Source organism: Sinocyclocheilus rhinocerous, unplaced genomic scaffold (genome assembly GCF_001515625.1).
Source record: "Sinocyclocheilus rhinocerous isolate Xijiao unplaced genomic scaffold, SAMN03320098_v1.1 scaffold1319, whole genome shotgun sequence".
Taxonomy (NCBI): domain Eukaryota; kingdom Metazoa; phylum Chordata; class Actinopteri; order Cypriniformes; family Cyprinidae; genus Sinocyclocheilus; species Sinocyclocheilus rhinocerous.
In genome coordinates, this window is record NW_015650691.1 from 1,083,717 (window position 1) to 1,102,473 (window position 18,757).

The 18,757-nt window shown below is 37.7% G+C and overlaps 1 protein-coding gene across 3 annotated transcripts in view; it reads right to left on the reverse strand.

Annotated features, from left to right (window-relative positions):
* specc1 (sperm antigen with calponin homology and coiled-coil domains 1) overlaps positions 1-18,757 on the reverse strand; it is a 105,520-nt gene that overhangs the window by 52,208 nt on the left and 34,555 nt on the right. For all 3 annotated transcript variants that reach the window (XM_016517314.1, XM_016517315.1, XM_016517316.1), the window contains 4 exons: positions 14,119-15,584; positions 5,117-5,324; positions 3,803-3,876; positions 3,286-3,461 (listed from right to left, as the gene is read on the reverse strand). In XM_016517314.1, the coding sequence (XP_016372800.1) occupies positions 3,286-3,461; positions 3,803-3,876; positions 5,117-5,324; positions 14,119-15,584 (1,924 nt within the window). The remainder of the gene's footprint in view (positions 1-3,285; positions 3,462-3,802; positions 3,877-5,116; positions 5,325-14,118; positions 15,585-18,757) is intronic.

An 18,757-nucleotide genomic window follows, 5' to 3' on the forward strand; every position in this document is an offset into this window, starting at 1 on the left:
AAACTGAAATTGGCCACAGATGATTGAACAATGCAAATAGGGGTGTGGAGTGGAGTAGAAAGCTTCACGCATGAGGAACACAAACAGAAGTGCTTAGCTAAGTTGTTTACTTTGAACGTGAGGTAAAGCACGTTTCTCAAAAGCTCGACTGATTTCTTATCACTACTTCTAGTGATAGTGATGTAACAAAAAACGACACAGAGACGACACAACCGCCTTAACCGTACAGCAAACATCATCCAATACAAGTAATCTTCATTGGTTAGTGCTTGAGTAAATCAAATAAAAACATTTACAAGTTAGTGGGTTGTAAACCAACTGGGTTTTAACTATGAGAATCAGTGTGTTTAAAGACTAAAACAAGCTTGATATGTTGGAGTGTTGATAGGAATGGTTTGTCTGCCATCTAGTGTTGGACTTGCACACAGCACTATGAAACTAAAATTTCATCATTTGAAGTGGCACATGAAAGTTCCCAATGTCTTCATATAACTGAAATAGATGTATCTGCTCTGCCCAATGTGTAAACACCGAGAATATGAAAGAAATGACCTGGAATAGAGGGAATTAAATGGTTTACCCTGTCGTGGCTGCTGTTGAAATACAAAACGTTAAGACAAAATCAAAAAGTGCTGGTAAAGTATTAAAGGTCCATAAATGTTGGCTTTATTCCTAAGGCAGCACAATACAAAGCTATTTTTTGTACTTTAAAAAGACAGTGCCCAGTCAGGGATATAATAAATTAATGTTACAGATACATCCTTACACAATTTGTTCGCTTTTTCTTCCAATTATCCCCAACGTTTCAGTTGGCCCTGCTTAAAGGTATAACAACACAAGCCTAAAGCAGGTCACATGATCAAACACACTTCAAATAGTGCAGGGGCTGTTTGCTTTAGAACAAACACAAAATATCTCTTCTGAGCAGGTGTGGAAACAGCATATGTATTCCGGTTTTGTGATATCTTTTTCATCAAAAAAATTCTGAATTTGTCTTCACTTTCTCTTCACAAATAATACTGACACACAGATAACTCTGTATTACAATACTGTAAACCAGTCATCAGTTTTAACCCTAGACATCTATCGCCCCTCAACTGCAGTCTTGGAGGTCTCAAATGCAGGTCCAGTGGCAATTCTGAAAGAAACAAAGAAAACAAAGGTATATTTAAGGTTCAGAATTCGGTTCGGAATGAAAATACTTGCTAAATTGAGTTTATTAGGATGAAAGCCTCAGATTGACTCATTGAGATGAGCAGCATCACCAGTAAATCGAGCATCATTTATAAAACAAATGTTTTCATCATGGCAGCAAATGCTCATTCGTCATCATCAACCTTCATGCATCTCTCTGGAAATCAATAAAACATTTGATACTTTTCATTAGCAGATTGTAAGAAGATGATTGAAGGAAGAAAACCTTCAAACATTTCCAGAAACCTGTTTGTTTCACAATCTATGTGCAAAAATCACAGCAAACAGCAGATGTCGCCACATACAAAGTTTTCGAGGGCAAGAAAGTAAGGAAAAGTAGAACTGGCAAACAAAGCAGACCCAGCCCCGTTTGAATAAAATGAGCACAGCCAATCAGATAGTAGTATTGTTCAAAGCGGTGGGAGGGTGGCTAAGGCAGGGAAAACAGGCAAGACACAAGCTCTTGAACATCCTCAATGATTAAATCACTCTGACCATCCATAAGCATTCATACTAGCATTCTGTATGAGTGCTGGGCTGGTGATAGCAGTGCACTCACCTGGGTCAGAGGGAAATCCTTTAGAGAGCAATCTCAGGGAGCATCTGAGGGAGGGGGGAAATCGTCGCACACTGGCTGTCCGTTTGAATGAAGGGGTCGGGAAGAGTTTTAAAAATCTAGCAACTCAAACGCACTACTTATAAAAGCGCCCATCTCAAAATACTTCAACTAGTATTCAATACATGCACTCATCTTATTGGATTCCTATAATGAAGCGCACAGGTCTAGTGTCACATGATAATGGGGAGACAATGTTGTTGCTAATGCTCTGCAGACTAATGCAAGATATTCTATGAAGCTAGCACACAAAACAGACATGAACACCAAAGCATTAATGCCAGCCCAACACCATTTGACACAGGTAAAGATGTTGCTGGGACATTCATTTTCCTCAAACAGTTTGTTCGGTGTATCAGATGTTGTTTTTGGTGGATGAGATGTATAAATTTGCACATCAAATAGATCATCAATTCATTATCAGTTCAAACTCAGTTCATCTAAATGAGTGTTTATAATTTAAAAGATATGGCAGGTATATTTGTGTGTTAAAAATAAGGTTGTGTATGAAACCTGAAAAAAGCTGTATTCACTTCCTTTGACATCCCACATTTTGTGTGTTATGTGATTTGATGGCTAGTTAGTTAAAAATGATGTTTAATTGAGTGGTTGAACAAAGTAAACAACATTTACAGTCTTGTTATTGTTAACTAAAACTATTAAAAATTGTTTTGCTTAACTGAAATAAAATAAAATAAACAAATTAAAAACATGAGTGCTATATATATATATATATTTTATATATTATATATTTAATGTATATATAATATTTAAAAATGACAAAAGCTTAAACTAAAATTTAAATGAAACAGAAAATATGAAAACACAAGGTAATTCAAAATATTAATAAATATCATAATAGTAACTATAAATGATAACTAGTATAACATTGAACATTTATAAATGTCCAACTTTTTATTAAATTTCTAGTAAGAGATAATCAAGCAAATATTTGATGACTACAATGCTTAATGTCTAAAGTTCATTTGAACTTGTCTTTTATCTTTGTCTTTTAATTTACTTTTTTCCTCAGAAGTTAAAAGGAATATTTACAGAGCTGCCTTTGGTTTCGAACACAGTACGTAGTAGTTTTTTGGGGCTATATCACAGTTTAAAACTACTATATTAAAAAAAAAAAAAGAGTAAACAGATGCAAGATAGTGTGTAAAAGCAGAGGAGTGAGGGTAATTTTGCATGACTAGTGATTTGAGTGTTCATTGGTACAGTTTACTGCAGCCTTTAAAATGTCAGACATCAATTTCAGACTCTTAAAATGTCAAATTCCAATTCTTTATCTGATCTTGAGATTGTAAAATACTTTGGAAAAGACTTTGGGATGTAGCAAACTATACCATTGAACCCAGTCAGCGGCTGTCAGAGATTGATATTTGAATAGAGGTGATGGTTGTAGAAATTGAGAGCCCAGATGGATAGCAGAGGGGAGGGCAGTGTTGAGTTCATGAGTGATTGTGTACCTGGTGCCCTGGATCTGCTCCAACTCTGAAGCCAGTCTTGCGCTGTGCTCCTGCTCCTCCTGCAGACGTCTGCGCAGCGTGCGCAGCTCCTGCTGAGCTTCCACCTTTATGTCATTGGCGACCACTACTGCTGTCTGGAGGTCAGCCTGGAAACGGCGCCACTCCTCTGTCTCATCCTGAAAGTCCACACACAAACACATGCATTTTTAGTCATGTGGAGCGGAAGTGTTTTGGCCTTCTTGTGAGCTCATGGGGCTGGTCATGGAAATGTCATTTTCAATCTCGGTGACTGATGGGCACTGACATGGTAGGCTGCAATCCAGCTTGCATTTGCAGCTCAAAGTGTGCTCTAATGAAGACCGTTCTGGTCTCATACACATAGCACTGTTCTGCACAGATGGAAGATATTCCTCCTGAATTATACAAACTGACATCCACTGTCAAACATGCATGGCTATGCTGTAGTTCATTACGAAATGAAGAAAGTACAAGAAGAAAAACAGATAAACAATTCCACCTTCATCTGTTTATTCATGGCCTTAATCTGCTTCTCCAGCTCAGCCTTGTTTTCTTCCAGCCTCTTGATTTGATCTGAAAAATAAGGACAACGTTACAATTCACAAAAATTATATATACACTACCATTTAAAAGTGTTGTGTCAGTAAGATATTTTTTTGTAAAAGAGATAAATATTTTTATTCAACAAGGATGCATAACGTCTCGGTTACGTATGGTAACCCCCGTTCCCTGAAGGAGGGAACCTTTTCATTTGAACTTTCTATTCAAAGAATCCTAAACAAAGTTTCACATTTTTCATAAAAAATAAATAAAAATTAAGCAGTGCAAATGTTCTTAATATTGATAAGAAAAAGACATGTTTCTTAAGCACTAAATCAGCATTTTAGAATGATTTCTGAAGAATCATGTGACACTGAAGACTGGAGTAATGATGCTAAAAATGTATCTTTACCATCAAAGGAATAAATTACAATAATTTAAAAAAGAAACCAGTTATTTTAAACTGTAATAATTTTTCATAATATTAATGTTTTTTATCAAATAAATGCAGCCTTGATGAGCATAAGAGACTTCTTTCAAAAACAAAAAAATGGATAGACTCAAACTTGTACTCAAACTTTAGTGTATAAAATAAATGTATTTAAATAAATAAAAACTAAGCCTACAATTACATTTGACTCCTAAAAATCTTAATTACTGTGATATATCCAGACATTTTTTTAAATACATCTTTTTTATTATTAAACATAACATTAAACTTTCTTTTGAATTTGGGGTAAACTCTGACCCGGGCAAGTTCTTGAAACTTAGGACTAAAAGCCAAAAAGAGTCTTGAAATATAAATACTGTTTAGCTTATATATAAGCTATAAGCTAAACAGTATTTATATTTCAAGACTACTAAAGGCAATAACAAGGAGCTATTTAAATTTATTTAGTTCATTGCAGCTGGACAGACACAAGCTGAGCTGCAATAAAACTACAATCTGCACCATGAAATTCCCCCCCCCCCCAGACACGCTCACAGTGCATATGAATCCTGCATGATGCAGTTTGGCAAAGATTTAAGCTGGAGAGATCTAAGTACTAAACAGCTCAGTATCTCAATCCATCCAGGCTGCCAGAACCAATCAATGTGTTTCACTAATCACAGCAGACTCCAGCCAGTGTGTGTGCATGTAGGCCAGATTCTGCCAGATGATACTGTATATTTAGCATTGGCTGAGGGTGAGCAGTTAAACATTCACAGCATTGGGGTTATGATCATTTGGCAAGGTGGTATACTGAGATCCAGAGACAGATAATTGTCATACTCTCCAGGTCCAGAATGGTCTGGTTGGTGTGCAGTCTAACTGCCCGTTGCTGCTCCACCTGGTCCTCCAACTCAAAGATGGTCTCTTTTAGGTCCTTGATCTGGTTCTCAGCATCTCTGTTCTTCTCCTCTAAAGCGAGCATGTTGGCTTTATGATCTTGTTCCTGTTTCTCCACCCTCTCCAGCAGCTGCAGCCTGTCTGCCTCCACCTGTACATACAGACACATACATGCCTCAAAAACACTGTTACTATTTTTAAAACACTGTAGTGCAGCTATTCAGGAAGCATATCTCTTATTTAATAAGGCCCTTCTATTGCAGCTCTAACTGGCCAGTACTGCACACTGACTGCAATCCACAGCCTTTGACTAACACAAACAGAGGTTACTGGCAAAACCTAACAACAAACCAAATTATTTTTTAAACACTTGATACTGATTTGAGGGGGGGAAAAAAAGATTGCCAGAGCCAAGGATTCAGATAATTCCCGCCCATCCCAGGCCAACACAATTCACATTTCCTATCGTTTTTGACCAAATACCCCTCGATTTGTAGGCATTTTCATGTAATTGTAAGATACATAAAACAGATAAATAAAACAAAAAGTGAGAATGATGGGTTAGATTAGATTTTTTAAAATAAATTAATACTTTTATTTGGTTAAATTGGTCAAAAGCAGCAATAAAGATATATCAAATTTTAAATAAATGCTATTATTTTAAACTTCATATTTATCAAAGAATCCTGTAAAAATGTACCATGGTTTCCATGGCATATTAACCAGCACAACTGTTCAAAATAATAAGAAATGTTTCTTGAGCAACAAATCAACATATTAGAATGATTTCTGAAGGATAATGTGACAATGCAACATTTTAATTCACAATGTCAATTGTATTTGTAATAAAAAATGCAGGCTTAGTTTTCTTTCAAAAACCTGGTAGTGTATTTAGCTGTAGTATTTAAGATAATGTGTTAATGTTGAGATTAAGGTTTTAATTAATCATACTTTAATAACTTCTTATTTTAATAAGGTTTACAGGGTTAATATGCTCTAAAAGCACCATGCCCAGATCTATGCTGACTGTCAGTGTGCGAAAAACCTCTCTAAAAATGTTACAAAAAGAGGTCTTGTACAATTCAACATTCATTAGAATCATCAATTATTATCCACCCCTGCAATAAACAAAACATTGCTTTTTTAAAGAAATTCATCACCATAGAGATCCTTTAAGAATGAATAGTCATAGTCTAGTCTGACTTTTTAAAAATTCAGTTTTGCACATCTCTACTGATGTTGAAGTACTAAACTTAACTTAACATCTGAATTCTACAAAATGAGTATTAAGTCAGACAACAGGAAACAGTATTGCTCCAGTGTTGCATACTAATTAATTGAGAATTAGATCATTCTTGTTGTGGTATAGGCCAGGTCATAATTCACTTGACAGTTGGATCAGCCTATACAGAACAGAACAGCGTCTGAGTCACACACACCTCTTTCTTCAGAGCCTTGTGAACAGAGACGTGCTCACTGAGTGTGCTCTAAGATGAGTGTGGCATCTTAAAGCTCTGTCCAGTGGCAACTCCCTCAATGACATCTGGACTGAGGGTGTATGCTGAAGCCAAAAGGTTTGGCTCACTCAAAGCGGTTAAGTCAGAGAGAAAATTAAAGTTAATTTTGCGTTTGGAGGTGCACTGGGTTCATGTGACAACCACGAAGTGCCAGTGATGTTCATGTTCTTGTGGGTTTATAACGGTCCTTTCTGTGTATAATTGTATTTTAAAGGATGAGGTATGCCTTTAAACACATCACTACAACATTTACAAGTGCAAACTAGGCAGCTACAAAAGTTCGCCTTTCGATATTTATGTAGGTTCCTCTCTAATTTTCTGGTGCTCTAGGCAGAACATGAAAACACAAAATATGCTCTGTGGTTGGATGTAATGCAACTGTATATGTGGTGACATTTTAATAGGTTACATGCAGTCCTTTTTTGACATTAAGAGAGAAATAGAGAGCTGACAGAGCTTTGTAGAACTCAGAGAGGGTATTAGGCAACAAAGTTGTTTACCCAAGTTTCCCTTTTAAAATTGTACCACATAAATGTTCCTGAAGGACTATTAAAGGGGTCATCGGATGCCCATTTTCCACAAGTTGATATGATTCTTTAGGGTCTTAATGAAAAGTCTATAACATACTTTGGTTCAAATTTCTCAATGGTAGTGTAAAACAACACCCTTTTTACCTTGCCAAAAACAGCTCTGCACACAGAAACCCGTTTTAGAGCATGTTTCTTTAAATGCGAATGAGCTCTGCTCACCCTGCCCCTCTCTTCCGTGGAGTGACGACGAGCCATTCTCATGAGACTGTTTACTTTAGCCGTGGAACTTGCTAACTAGTACGTTATTAGGAAAGGCGATTTGCAAAGATTCATAAGAATCTGACGCCTGTTTCACACAGCAAACGTGAGCTTCGTGGCAGCTTCATGTCAGCGTAACTAAAGCGTCACTGCAGCTGCAGACTCGCTAGAGTATTCACACTGGAAGCGTATGTACAGCGTCACAGCAGCGGCTCCAAAGCGGCATATTTCTTTACAAAGACAACTATAAATTTGTTTTTAGAAGTTGGTCAGTTATAAACTTGAAAGTTTTAAAGTCTTGAAAGTTTATTAACATGGGGATTTGCATGTTAACATGCGGATTCGCGTGTAAATGGTAAACAACAAAAAACAGCTCCTATGTCGTTTCAGTCATACTTAAATATAGAATGTGCTGTTTATACGTTTTTTTTTTAATAACACACCATACTTTTACCCATAGGCGCCGATCTCTGGGGCAGAAATGGCCGAGCAGCACCCACAGAAAAATACGAGCTATTAATCTGAACCAAGTTATAGCTTAGTGTGTGTCCATAATATTTCTTATAGAAGCTGTCGATATGCTTTATGTTAGGTCTAATTTATTGTGCTTAAGCTCCGTTTTTGTAACTGATCGGGAGAAATGTGAATTATTCGTTGGATTTTACTAATCGTTAGGCTAAGTAAGAATGTGAAAATGTTTAAGTTATTATTTATGTAGAGCTGAATAAAAAAAAGTAGGCTATGCATTTCTAGCCAATCGTAATTTAAAGTTTAGTATAACTAATAATAAGCTGTCAATATGATTTATACTATTTTTTGTGTCTGTGTCCATCTTGTGTCCTTTTTTGTCATTTGTGTCTTGTGTCTGTTTTTGTAACTGAAGATCTGGAGCAATATAATTATTCATTCTATTTTAGCTAATTGTTAAGTGAGAATAGTATGTTTATTAGGTATGACATGTTAATTCAATTCAAATGTGTTTGTTTAGTGCATTTCACTGTAAATATACTTTTGAACCTAATTATTTATGTAGGCTAGAGATTCATTTAAAAAATGACAAAGGTGTGTTTCTTGCCAAACCATATGTGAACACCGTTCATAATATTTTTATTAGGCCGAATGTTGAAGATGTCATGTGAATTTATTGTGTCTATAGCACCGTTTCTGTAACTGAAGAACTGAAAATAAATAAAAGGCGTAAGTTTGCCATGTCAATCGTAAGTAAGTGCAATACCTACGGAATACAGTATTTACAGAAGCTGTCAATAAGTTTTCTGCGAATTTCTTATGTAGGCCTATATACTCCATTGTAACTTAAGATCCTGAGCAAGATGAATTGTTCATTGTGAGTTTGATAAAAAGTTTTAAGTTATAATTTGCTTATCTATGTAGACATGTGAGTTTTCGTTGGCGGCGGCGCGATGGGTTTGGGGACCCACCGGCAGAAAAAGAAATCAAACTGAATAATTAAAAACAAGTTTAAATGGGCAAATCTTCTATACATATTTTTGATTCTTCATTTTCTTTCCTGACATACTCCAAGTCGTGTTAAAACACACTAGACATGGTTATTCTGTGCATTTTGAACACTTTTTGTATGAAATTGTATTTACCGTATTGGCCCGAATATAAGACGACCCTGATTATAAGACAACCCCCCTTTTTCCAGATGTACCTTTTGGAAAAAGGCTTTTCAAAAACCAAATCTTGTTTTTTCTCAGTAAAACACATTTTGTCTTCAATTATTTTCATATTGCATATTTTTCCTATTTTAATTTTTGTTTTGAAAGTATGGTAAAAACTGGTCAAATGTACCAACAATCACATTTAAAAAATATACACTTTTTGATATACCATAAAAAAAAATAAAAAAAACTGGTAGCCCATCTGAATTAGGACATTTAGGCTATCCATCTAATAGTAGCCTTCCAAAATCTTATTAACAGTAGAAGTTCAATCTTACTGTAGTCTTCAAATCTGGGTACTGTCTTACGTTTTAAAATCGCAAAGGGAGTTTGGTCTCATCAGGCTAACGTGACAGTCACGACTCGTGCAGCTGTAAGGTTTTCTTTTTCTTTTGTTTTTACTCGCGATCTTTACAACACGCATTACATTACGTATTTCATGGCACACTCGTTTTATGCGGTTTTGGCGCCACCTAGTGTTGTGGGTGTATTATTGACATGTCAAAGTCTAGACCCTGAATATAAGACGACCGCGTTTTTTCAGATGTATTTCCAAGAAAAAAAACATCGTCTTATATTCGGGACAATACGGTATTTTGTCCATCAGAAGTGTGCTTTCACTTTAATTGAGCGTCAGCAGCGCAGCAAAAATAAACTCGGCGGCGAAACCCCTGCTTGACGCTCACGTGCTGCTCCTGCTGCTGGTGTGAATGCACTCATTGATTAATATGCACGTAAAAAAAAATATGCGCTGCTCACGCGCCGTTCACGCTTGCAGTGTGAAACCGGCGTTATACTCACTTCTTCTGTAGGTGAAGCTGGATCACAAATGATTTGCGCGAACATAAACGCATTTAGGTCGATCGGGGGTGCATTCCCTTCAAAAACAAAAGTAATCCACTTCGTCTTCAGCAGCTCAGATGTCGGGAGTAAATGACAACTGCTATGTTCATTATCCACATCAAAAACAAAGCACCTCAATCTCTCAGGAGACATTCTTGTCTACCACTGCTCCAGTGTTGAAACAATGGTGGACTGATGACAGCTCACTCAGGGCTAAGGTAAAATGCCAGTGTCAGTCAACAGTCGTGGGAGGGGCCTGGGTCTGTGTGACGTCACACAGCCAAGAAACTGAGAATGGCTTGATTTGAGAAAGGGGATATTATTTATAGGGATTAAAAAAAACACTGAGTGGATTTTTATCATTATAGGGTAATTGTGTACAAACACTGTCAACACACATTTATGTTCAAACAACATGTAAAAGTGAATTTTGCATCCGATGACTTTAAGGGCTATAAAGATTTCTGCATATACTAAGACTGACCTCCAAAAATCTATCATTACAAGCTCAAGAAGCTAACAAAATGAGTATGTCAAAAATTAGTCACGATTGATTTGGCACTAAAAACCTCTGAGGTGATGATGGTCATAACACAAGCCAGAAGGACCAAAGAATTCATCCATGTCTAACAGCAAGACTATTTTCACTACATTATGAACCTAAGGTTAATAAAGTACCTTAAAATGTTCTCAAACAGTTTGAATCTCTAGTTTAAGATAAATTTTTATTTTGTGCATCTTAATTTGCAAACACCCTGTCCCAAATGGCACCCCAAACCCTCACGGTCTTCTTCCAAGCCCACACTTTTGTGACGTAATGCAGCTTTGACTATCAGGTAGTCAAAGTCTGCTGCAGAGCTTGCCTAACAAGGCCAAGTTGGACCCAGAAAAACTTACATTGATATAAAACCTACTTAGCATTCTTGAAGTTATACTAAAATAATAAGGTGGAACTGGAACTGTTAGTTTGCCTATACCAGGGGTCTCCACCTTCCAGCAGAGTTTAGCTCCAGCCCTAATTATACACACCTGAACCATCTAATCAAGGGCTGTGTCTGAAATTTCCCCAATACACCTCAACAGTGCACTGAGGGGACATCTGGGGCGACAGCCATTTGTAGTGGTGTCCAAAACCAAAGTGGACATTTTCGAGAACACTCATTGAATCCCATAATGCGAATTAATAACGAGTTTACAACCAATGTACCCTTAATGTCTAGCCACTAGAGAATACCCATGCACTGTGAGGGTCTTGCCAATTGGCATCCGGATGGCACTTTTGGTGCACTAATTCTCACTGGTGTTTGCTAGCTCGTTTTCATTCACTCATTCAGCAGACTATATTAGTCAAGTATGTATAGGAATAGTGAATGCAGTTGTTGGGGGTGTTTCTGGATAAAGCCAAGGTCTTCAGGATCACTAGAAACTTCCAGGCAGTTGACTTGAAACTAAACTCTGACACTGTGTCCTAACTACACATGACATGAGATAAAAGGTATCTTTTCCATATTAATCAGAGTTTTTGTCCTAACTAGCTGCGACGGCGACATGCGAAATTTCTATTTTAGAAACGGTTTCTATTTTCATTGCTTGAACAACAAAATACAAACTATATGACAGTGAGTACGTTTACATGGACAACAATAATCCGATTTTAAGACGTGGAGTATTCTTATTTTAGTCGCTTTATTGAAGTGCAGTATAGACATGTACACACCTTAATCACATTATTACCATCGTGTAGGACTTTTCGCCGCATTTTGCGACAGGATACACACACGGCAGTGGTCAACGGTTTGACGGCAAATAAAAGAGCATGGCTTCTACAACGCCGTCGTCTGTTTGCACAGCATGACAAATAATTAACTGCACTTGGAAGCTTTCAGTAAATTAAAAATGAAACACCCAAAACTGTATATGGCATCATAACGAACACGAACTATATGTTACTAAGTGAAATTCTGGAGGGGACGTCGGATGGTGTCGCTTGGTGACGTAATGACGTGCCATTAATCGATCTATGTACTATAACATGTAAACACCTTAATCATAATATTGTCTTATTCAGAATAAGGTAAATAATTAGATTACTGATGTCCATGCAAACATAGTCAGTGATAATCTCAGGTAATGATTATGTGCTTTATTCAAAGTTAAACGTGTCTAATGTGAGTTTGAATATCTTTTTGTATGACCTTATAGCTGTCACACCCCTGTGGACTGTTGATTGTGGTTTCTCCCTCTGTGTCCTTATTTGGTTGTTCCTGTTCTCATTATCAGTTAATCACCTCATTGTGCTCACCTGTCTGGCCCTCGTTATCTGCCCTATATTAGTTCCTGTCTCTTGTATTCTAGTTTGTCGGTTATTGTGAATGTTACCCTGAATGTGGATGTCTACCCTGTCTGAATTCCCTGTTGTCAAATCATTAAATATCCGTTTATCCGTCATCTTCGTCTTCCTGCCTGGTCTCTAGTATACCCTTCCCGTGACAATAGCCATACTGAAAGCAACAATAGATAGTTTACCTCAGATATTGAAAATAAATTAAAGCAAATATGTGTGTTAAACTGTGAACTCGATGCAAACCAACACGCATATTTCATAACAAAAATGGTATTAATCACTCATTATGTACCTTTAGTAATGTTAAAAAAATTTAATATTTATGAATTAGATTATAAACATATCCATTTCGTTGTGAGTGCAGTGCGCTTCCAGAGAGAGCCCCCCCACACAAGCTTTTGATTGACTGTGATATTTGATTCTATGGTGTCGTGTCACGTCTGGTGTGGACACCTAAATTGCTTGTCACTGGAATCTTGTCGCGTGTAGTTAGGACAGGGTGTAAGGGTGATCCGATCAGGATTTTTGGAGCCAATCATCGATCGTCAATCACAGGAAGCGGTATCTGCTGATACTATCACAGATACCTATTTTTTTTTAAGCTTACTTTTTAACATGTAGAATTATTTATAGTGATGCTCCAATCCGGATTTTTACAGACATTCATTCAGGGCCTGAATTTCTTTCGGGGGGGTATATTTTTTAGACATTTTTCAAAAATATATAATTATCTCACCTAAATGTTTGATCATGCAGTGCATTTTTGTTTTTACAATGGGGCAATTGTTGCACAATAGCTTACATACAGCAAAAGCCTGATTTTGTGAGCTGTATGTGAGGTGTTCTGCGACGGTCCGCACACTGTCCTCATGATGCAATTTTTGTCAGAAGTGTCTGCGGAATTCCGCGCACACCGTCCGTGTGCAGCCCAATTTTTGTGACCATGTGGACAGTCCGCCTACAACAGCGCTGGCGAGGTGAATGTAACGTTTGTGTGCTTTGACTGTGCATGACCGTACCGTCTTTAGGAGAGCACACGAGTGCTGAATGGTTAAAACACTGGCAAGACTTCAAAAGAAATCCAAATTATAGTGACGATGCACCACTGCCTCGATTGTTCAAGTGACAATTCCTGTGTCAGCTGTGCAGCATGCAGCTCACTTAGTGCAGACGCAATATTGTGATTTGAAGCCATTTGTGTTTTTTAAAAAGAGAAAGAGAGAGAGCACACGGTGATTCACTCATGCTGTTTGTGAAATTACGTCTCACAGAAAGTTTTCAAATTACTTTGTAAGTTATTTAATAAAGAAATATGAATTGTACCTAACCTTCAGCATTATAAATATTTTATATTTTATCCAATATTTTATCCATCATGCCAAACCTCTCACAGCAGGCACATCGTCAGCTTGAGATAGGTTTATGAGATTGGCCTTTATAGAGACTGCCGATCAAACTTCCCAAAGTAATTATCAGCTGATTGCTATCAGTAGCCAATCAGTCGGAGCACCCCTACTAAACTCTGCAGGAAGATGGCCCTTCAAGAGCAGGATGGGCATCCCGGGCATCTGTGGACTTATTCTAACAATATAATAGCATTCAAGCACTACCAAATTAATATCTAGTGATGAACGAATAATTGGCCAGTATTTAGGTCACTTCAAGATTATTGGAAGAGGGCGATACCTGCATCTTTATATTATAAACTACCAGTGTGGTTCTACACCTTGTCCAGAGCACCCTGAGCACACTCCGTTTTACTGCGTACCTGCTGTAGCTCTTGTCGTAGCTCCGTGCAACTCAGCTCCAGCTTGTCTCTATCTTCATGCGCCGCTTTAAGCAGACTTTGCAACTCTGTGTTGTCACTGGCGCTCTGCACTGCCTTCAGCTCAGCTATCTTCTGCCGCTCCACCTCCACTTGCGCCTTCAGACTAGCACTCTCCGCTCTCAGAGCCTCCGTGGCTAGCCGCTGTTCCTCATTTTTCCTCACCGCCTCATCTTTAGCAACCTTCTCACTCTCCAGATGCCCTTGAAGAAGCTCTACCTCTTCTTTTAAGCTCTTCACAGCAATTTGTGCCTCCTGATTCTCCATTTCCAAAGCTCTAAGACTGCCTGTCAGCTGCTGCTGGATGTCTACCAGCTTCTCTCTTTCAAAGCGGGAGCTCTCCACTTGCTCAGCCAAACGCTGTCCAAGCTCTGCAACCCGAGAGGCACGTGAAGCCTCAGCTTCATTACACTGAGCTTGTTCTCTGAGCCTCTGGAGAAGGGACTCATTCTGTTGCGCCAAAAGTTCTACACGCTCCCTTTGCTGCTGTAGGGAAGTTTGTAGTAGGCCCTTCTCCTCCACCAGACGCTCATTCTCAGCTGTTAGCTCCTGGACAACCTGTTGCTGGTCAGCTAGCTCCTGTAGAGTGGCCTGAAGTTCTTCGGCTGTACTGTGGTGACTCTCTTCCATCTTCTGGATGCGGTCTGTCAGGGACTCCACTGAGAGCTCTTTCACCGCACCACTGGGCACAACACTCTTAATGCTGCTACTGACTGAGTCGGAGCGTGAGGGAATCTTCTCAAACTCTGAGGATTCTGAGGAGGGTAAAGGAGAGCCTTTGGTTTCACTACCAGATGACGCAGAAGTTTTAAGGTGGCTTCCATTGACTGCACTGACGGCATCTGAAGTGGTGTTTTCTGGAAAAACCCCATTAACTGAATGCTTACTAGAGCTGGTAAGCAGTGTTGTGGTGCTCTCCAATGTAATAAGCTTCTGCTTCAAAGCCTGATTCTCTTCCCGCAAGGTGGCCAACTCACGCTGGAAACGTCCGTTCTTCTCCTTCAGTTCCCCTACAAGCACCTGGATGTCTCCAGACTGTGCTGGAGTCCTTTCTATCTCTGAATTCCCCTCTGGTGTCCCAGCCTCTGATGATGAATCCTTCCCTTTATGCCGCTGGAGCTCCATCCGTAACTTAATGATCTCAAACTCTTTGGTTTTGGCCTCAGCCAGAAGCTCCTTCACCTGACTCTCCAGCAGGTTCTTGTCGAAAACAACAGACTCTGCTTTGGTCTTGACAGAGCCACGTGAATGCTTGGACAGCGTGGACAGACTAGAGGTGCTGGCACTGGTGACCATCTTTTTGGCTGTAGAGCTTTTCAGTTGGTCACGCAATGAGACACGTTCTCTGGAGATGCTTTGTGTGATCTCACGAGGAGCTGGGATCCCTGACTTTTTGGTTGATTGGACACCTGTGTAGAGAGGAAATAATGATATTCTGTTAGTGTTGGAAGTCTTTGTCTCAGTATATGCTGTACAAAATTGTTTGCTTGAGAAATACGACCAACCAAAACCATTCCTCTAGGCAGCTATATCTCTTTTTTTTTTAAACCCAATAAATGATGTGATAAAAATTAATGATGTTTACATATGACTAAGGCCATAAGAATTAAATAGCAATATGCTGAAACCAACTCCTGCCAACTCAGTTAGCCAACTCCTGTCCACCAGACCAGAGATATGTGACAATGCCACCATTTTTCTCATTCCATTGTACAAGGCCTGGTGTATCTGTGTGAGAGGTCATTCATTTAGAGTGATGACAGGACAAAATGTGTTTTGTCTTGTCACATTCAAATGGCCACCAGGCACTGCCTCACTACACTGTAGCCATAGCAGCACAGCAGAAACAAGAACACTGGCATCTGACTGGCATCAGAATGGGTGTGGGTGATGTATATCGTCTCTTTATGCTGTTTGCAAAATGGAGGTTAATTATTCTTTAGGAGGGGAGGCTGGTGAAAGGATTTTGTGGGTTTTGGAATAATCAGCAAATACCAACACACAAATATGCTGGACTGGGGCTTGTTAAAGCTGATGCCTTAACCTAATACAAAGATTATTTCAAAGTGAGTTTTCAAAGAGATCACTGTTCCTCAGGCCAAAACAAAGTCAACCCAGGGGGCGTTGAGATGGTAGAGAGAGATAAAACTACAAATATAAATGCCATATAAAACTACAAATACAGAGGAACACACAACGTCTTCAATGAACAAGAGAGACATATAGAACGCAAATGCACGAATGCAAACACTTTACTTAATACAGGGTTCTTAACACCTTTTCCAAAGTAAAATTTAAGTACTTTTTAAGCACTTTCAAGGTGCATTTTCAAGATTTTCCAGCATTTTAAACTGTGGTAAATTACATGTTTACATACATACTTGAGTTCTCCACTTTAAATCAGATGTTATTGTGCTATTAAAAACCACCTGTCTGGATTGTATATAACATTGCCTAATATAAATAGCCAACATACAGTATATAAATTATGAAATGTAAATTATATGAATTTACAGGGTATCTGCAGTAGGGCTACAACAACTAATTGATAAAATCGATTATTATCAATAATGGAAATAATCGACAACGATTCTCATTATCGATTAGTCGGGTCTGCCCACAGTGCACGTCCAACTTCAGCTGGTCGTGTCAAATTACAGCACTGAATTACAAAATGCATCTAAAAATAGTGGAGGAAACAGAATGAGATGCTGCGGGAGAAGTACGTGAACCAAGTTGCCCAAAACATAAATTCTTTATTTTAAGCTTTAAACTAACTTAATGCATTGGCGTAGGCTAATGGCTTGCCCTGTCAGGCAGTTTGACAGATGCGTGTGTGTCCTCAGCGCAAAAACTTTCAGTTTACGGTCATATTGACTGTAAATGTCACAAATTCACGCAAGCATTTCCATTTTTGCATAAAGGCCCGCCCTGACAATCTGCATTAAGTTTAAATCTGAATAAGCGGCAGGCGTGCGCACACAGACAAAGGGAGACAATTAATATTCAGCGCAAAACATTCACTGTGCTAAAATATCTGTTGTTGAGCGTTAAATTTAGGTTTAAAAGTCAACATGTAGTGCACACATTTTATGAGAGTAGGAACTGATAACAGCATGTAATTGTCTGCTGAATATAAATATTAGACGCTTCATAACCGTCTTTTATACGATAAAGAAATGACAGTAAGACGTGACTGTGATCAAAATGAACGTGTATTCCTGCAGAATATTATTACTCTCACCTGTTGGTCAACACTGAGTTTGTGATTTTATTCGTCTTTATACAGTATTGGTGATTACCAAAATCATTTTTTAGCTTTCTGTATAGGTTAGTCCTCCTATTTGTGTAAGCTCTTTAGTAACACTATTTCTAATGCTATAATATGATTATTGCTGTTGTCTATGAAAGAAAGGCAGAAGAAAATAGTCAAGCACTTTATAGTGTTTTTTCCAGATGCCCAATTACAGTCAAAAAGTGCATAAACAATGGCAGCAAGAATGCAAGATGTTATGAAAGGCATAGGAGGCAATTTTTGTTATTATGTAAATAAATGCTATTTATTTGTTTCAGTTTAATATTTGCCCAATAAATGACATGAACATTTTTAGATTTAAACAATTTTTTGACAGATTCCTAAAATATTTGTGTTTTCTCTTTATTATGACAGGTGGTCTAATAAATTAAGCACTGTATGTTTTCATAGCATTTACTTGGCACGTTTGTTTGAAGGACATTGGGCAGAATGTGGAATAGTGTGTTTTTTTGTCAATAAAAAAAAAAAAAAAAGACAATTGGGCTTTTTTATTATTTTTTTTGGGCTCATTTCAGGCTTTAAACTATTTTTAAGAAAAGGGATTAGTCAAAGGTAGCTATAAGTTATTATCTTAATTTAAAACACACCCATACACAAAAGTATAAATTATTATCTTAATTTAAAACACACACATCTTTGTTAATCGTTTGGATTTTTGAAGGCACATTAGCACATTAGAACAGCAAATATAAATATTATAAATTCTATATTGATACTTCAAATGTCACAAAAAATTGTTTGGAAACACTTTTTGTCGAAAAAAGGGGCTTTAACGCAAATAAATGTGTTGTCACATGGCAGAATTAGCCTATAGGCAGCGTCCGTGTTCATGGTGTTGCTCACGTTAAAGCACCGTTTCCCTGTAGTTCAAAAGCGCATTAAATCATATTCATATTATTAAACTGCATCTAAAATTATTTTATATTTGGTAAGAAAACTGTAATTATTTAATTTACTTGTAATACTTAATTACTTGTAATTACTTACCTGAACAGTAATGTTTGTAGACCTTCATGGAAAAATGAAAGCACTGTTTATTTCATTTCATTTGTATATTTGTTTTATTGTATTTGTCAGTTTGTTTTACTTTGTTCATGTTCTTACTGTATCTTATCTTATGTACGGTATAAAACACTAAAAATGCCTGCACACTGGTGCATTTACAAATTGATGTTTTATATTCATTTCATTAAATATTTATCTTACATTTCAGAATATAAAGCAATGTTAATTCAGCTCTTAATTTGTCATATATATATATATATA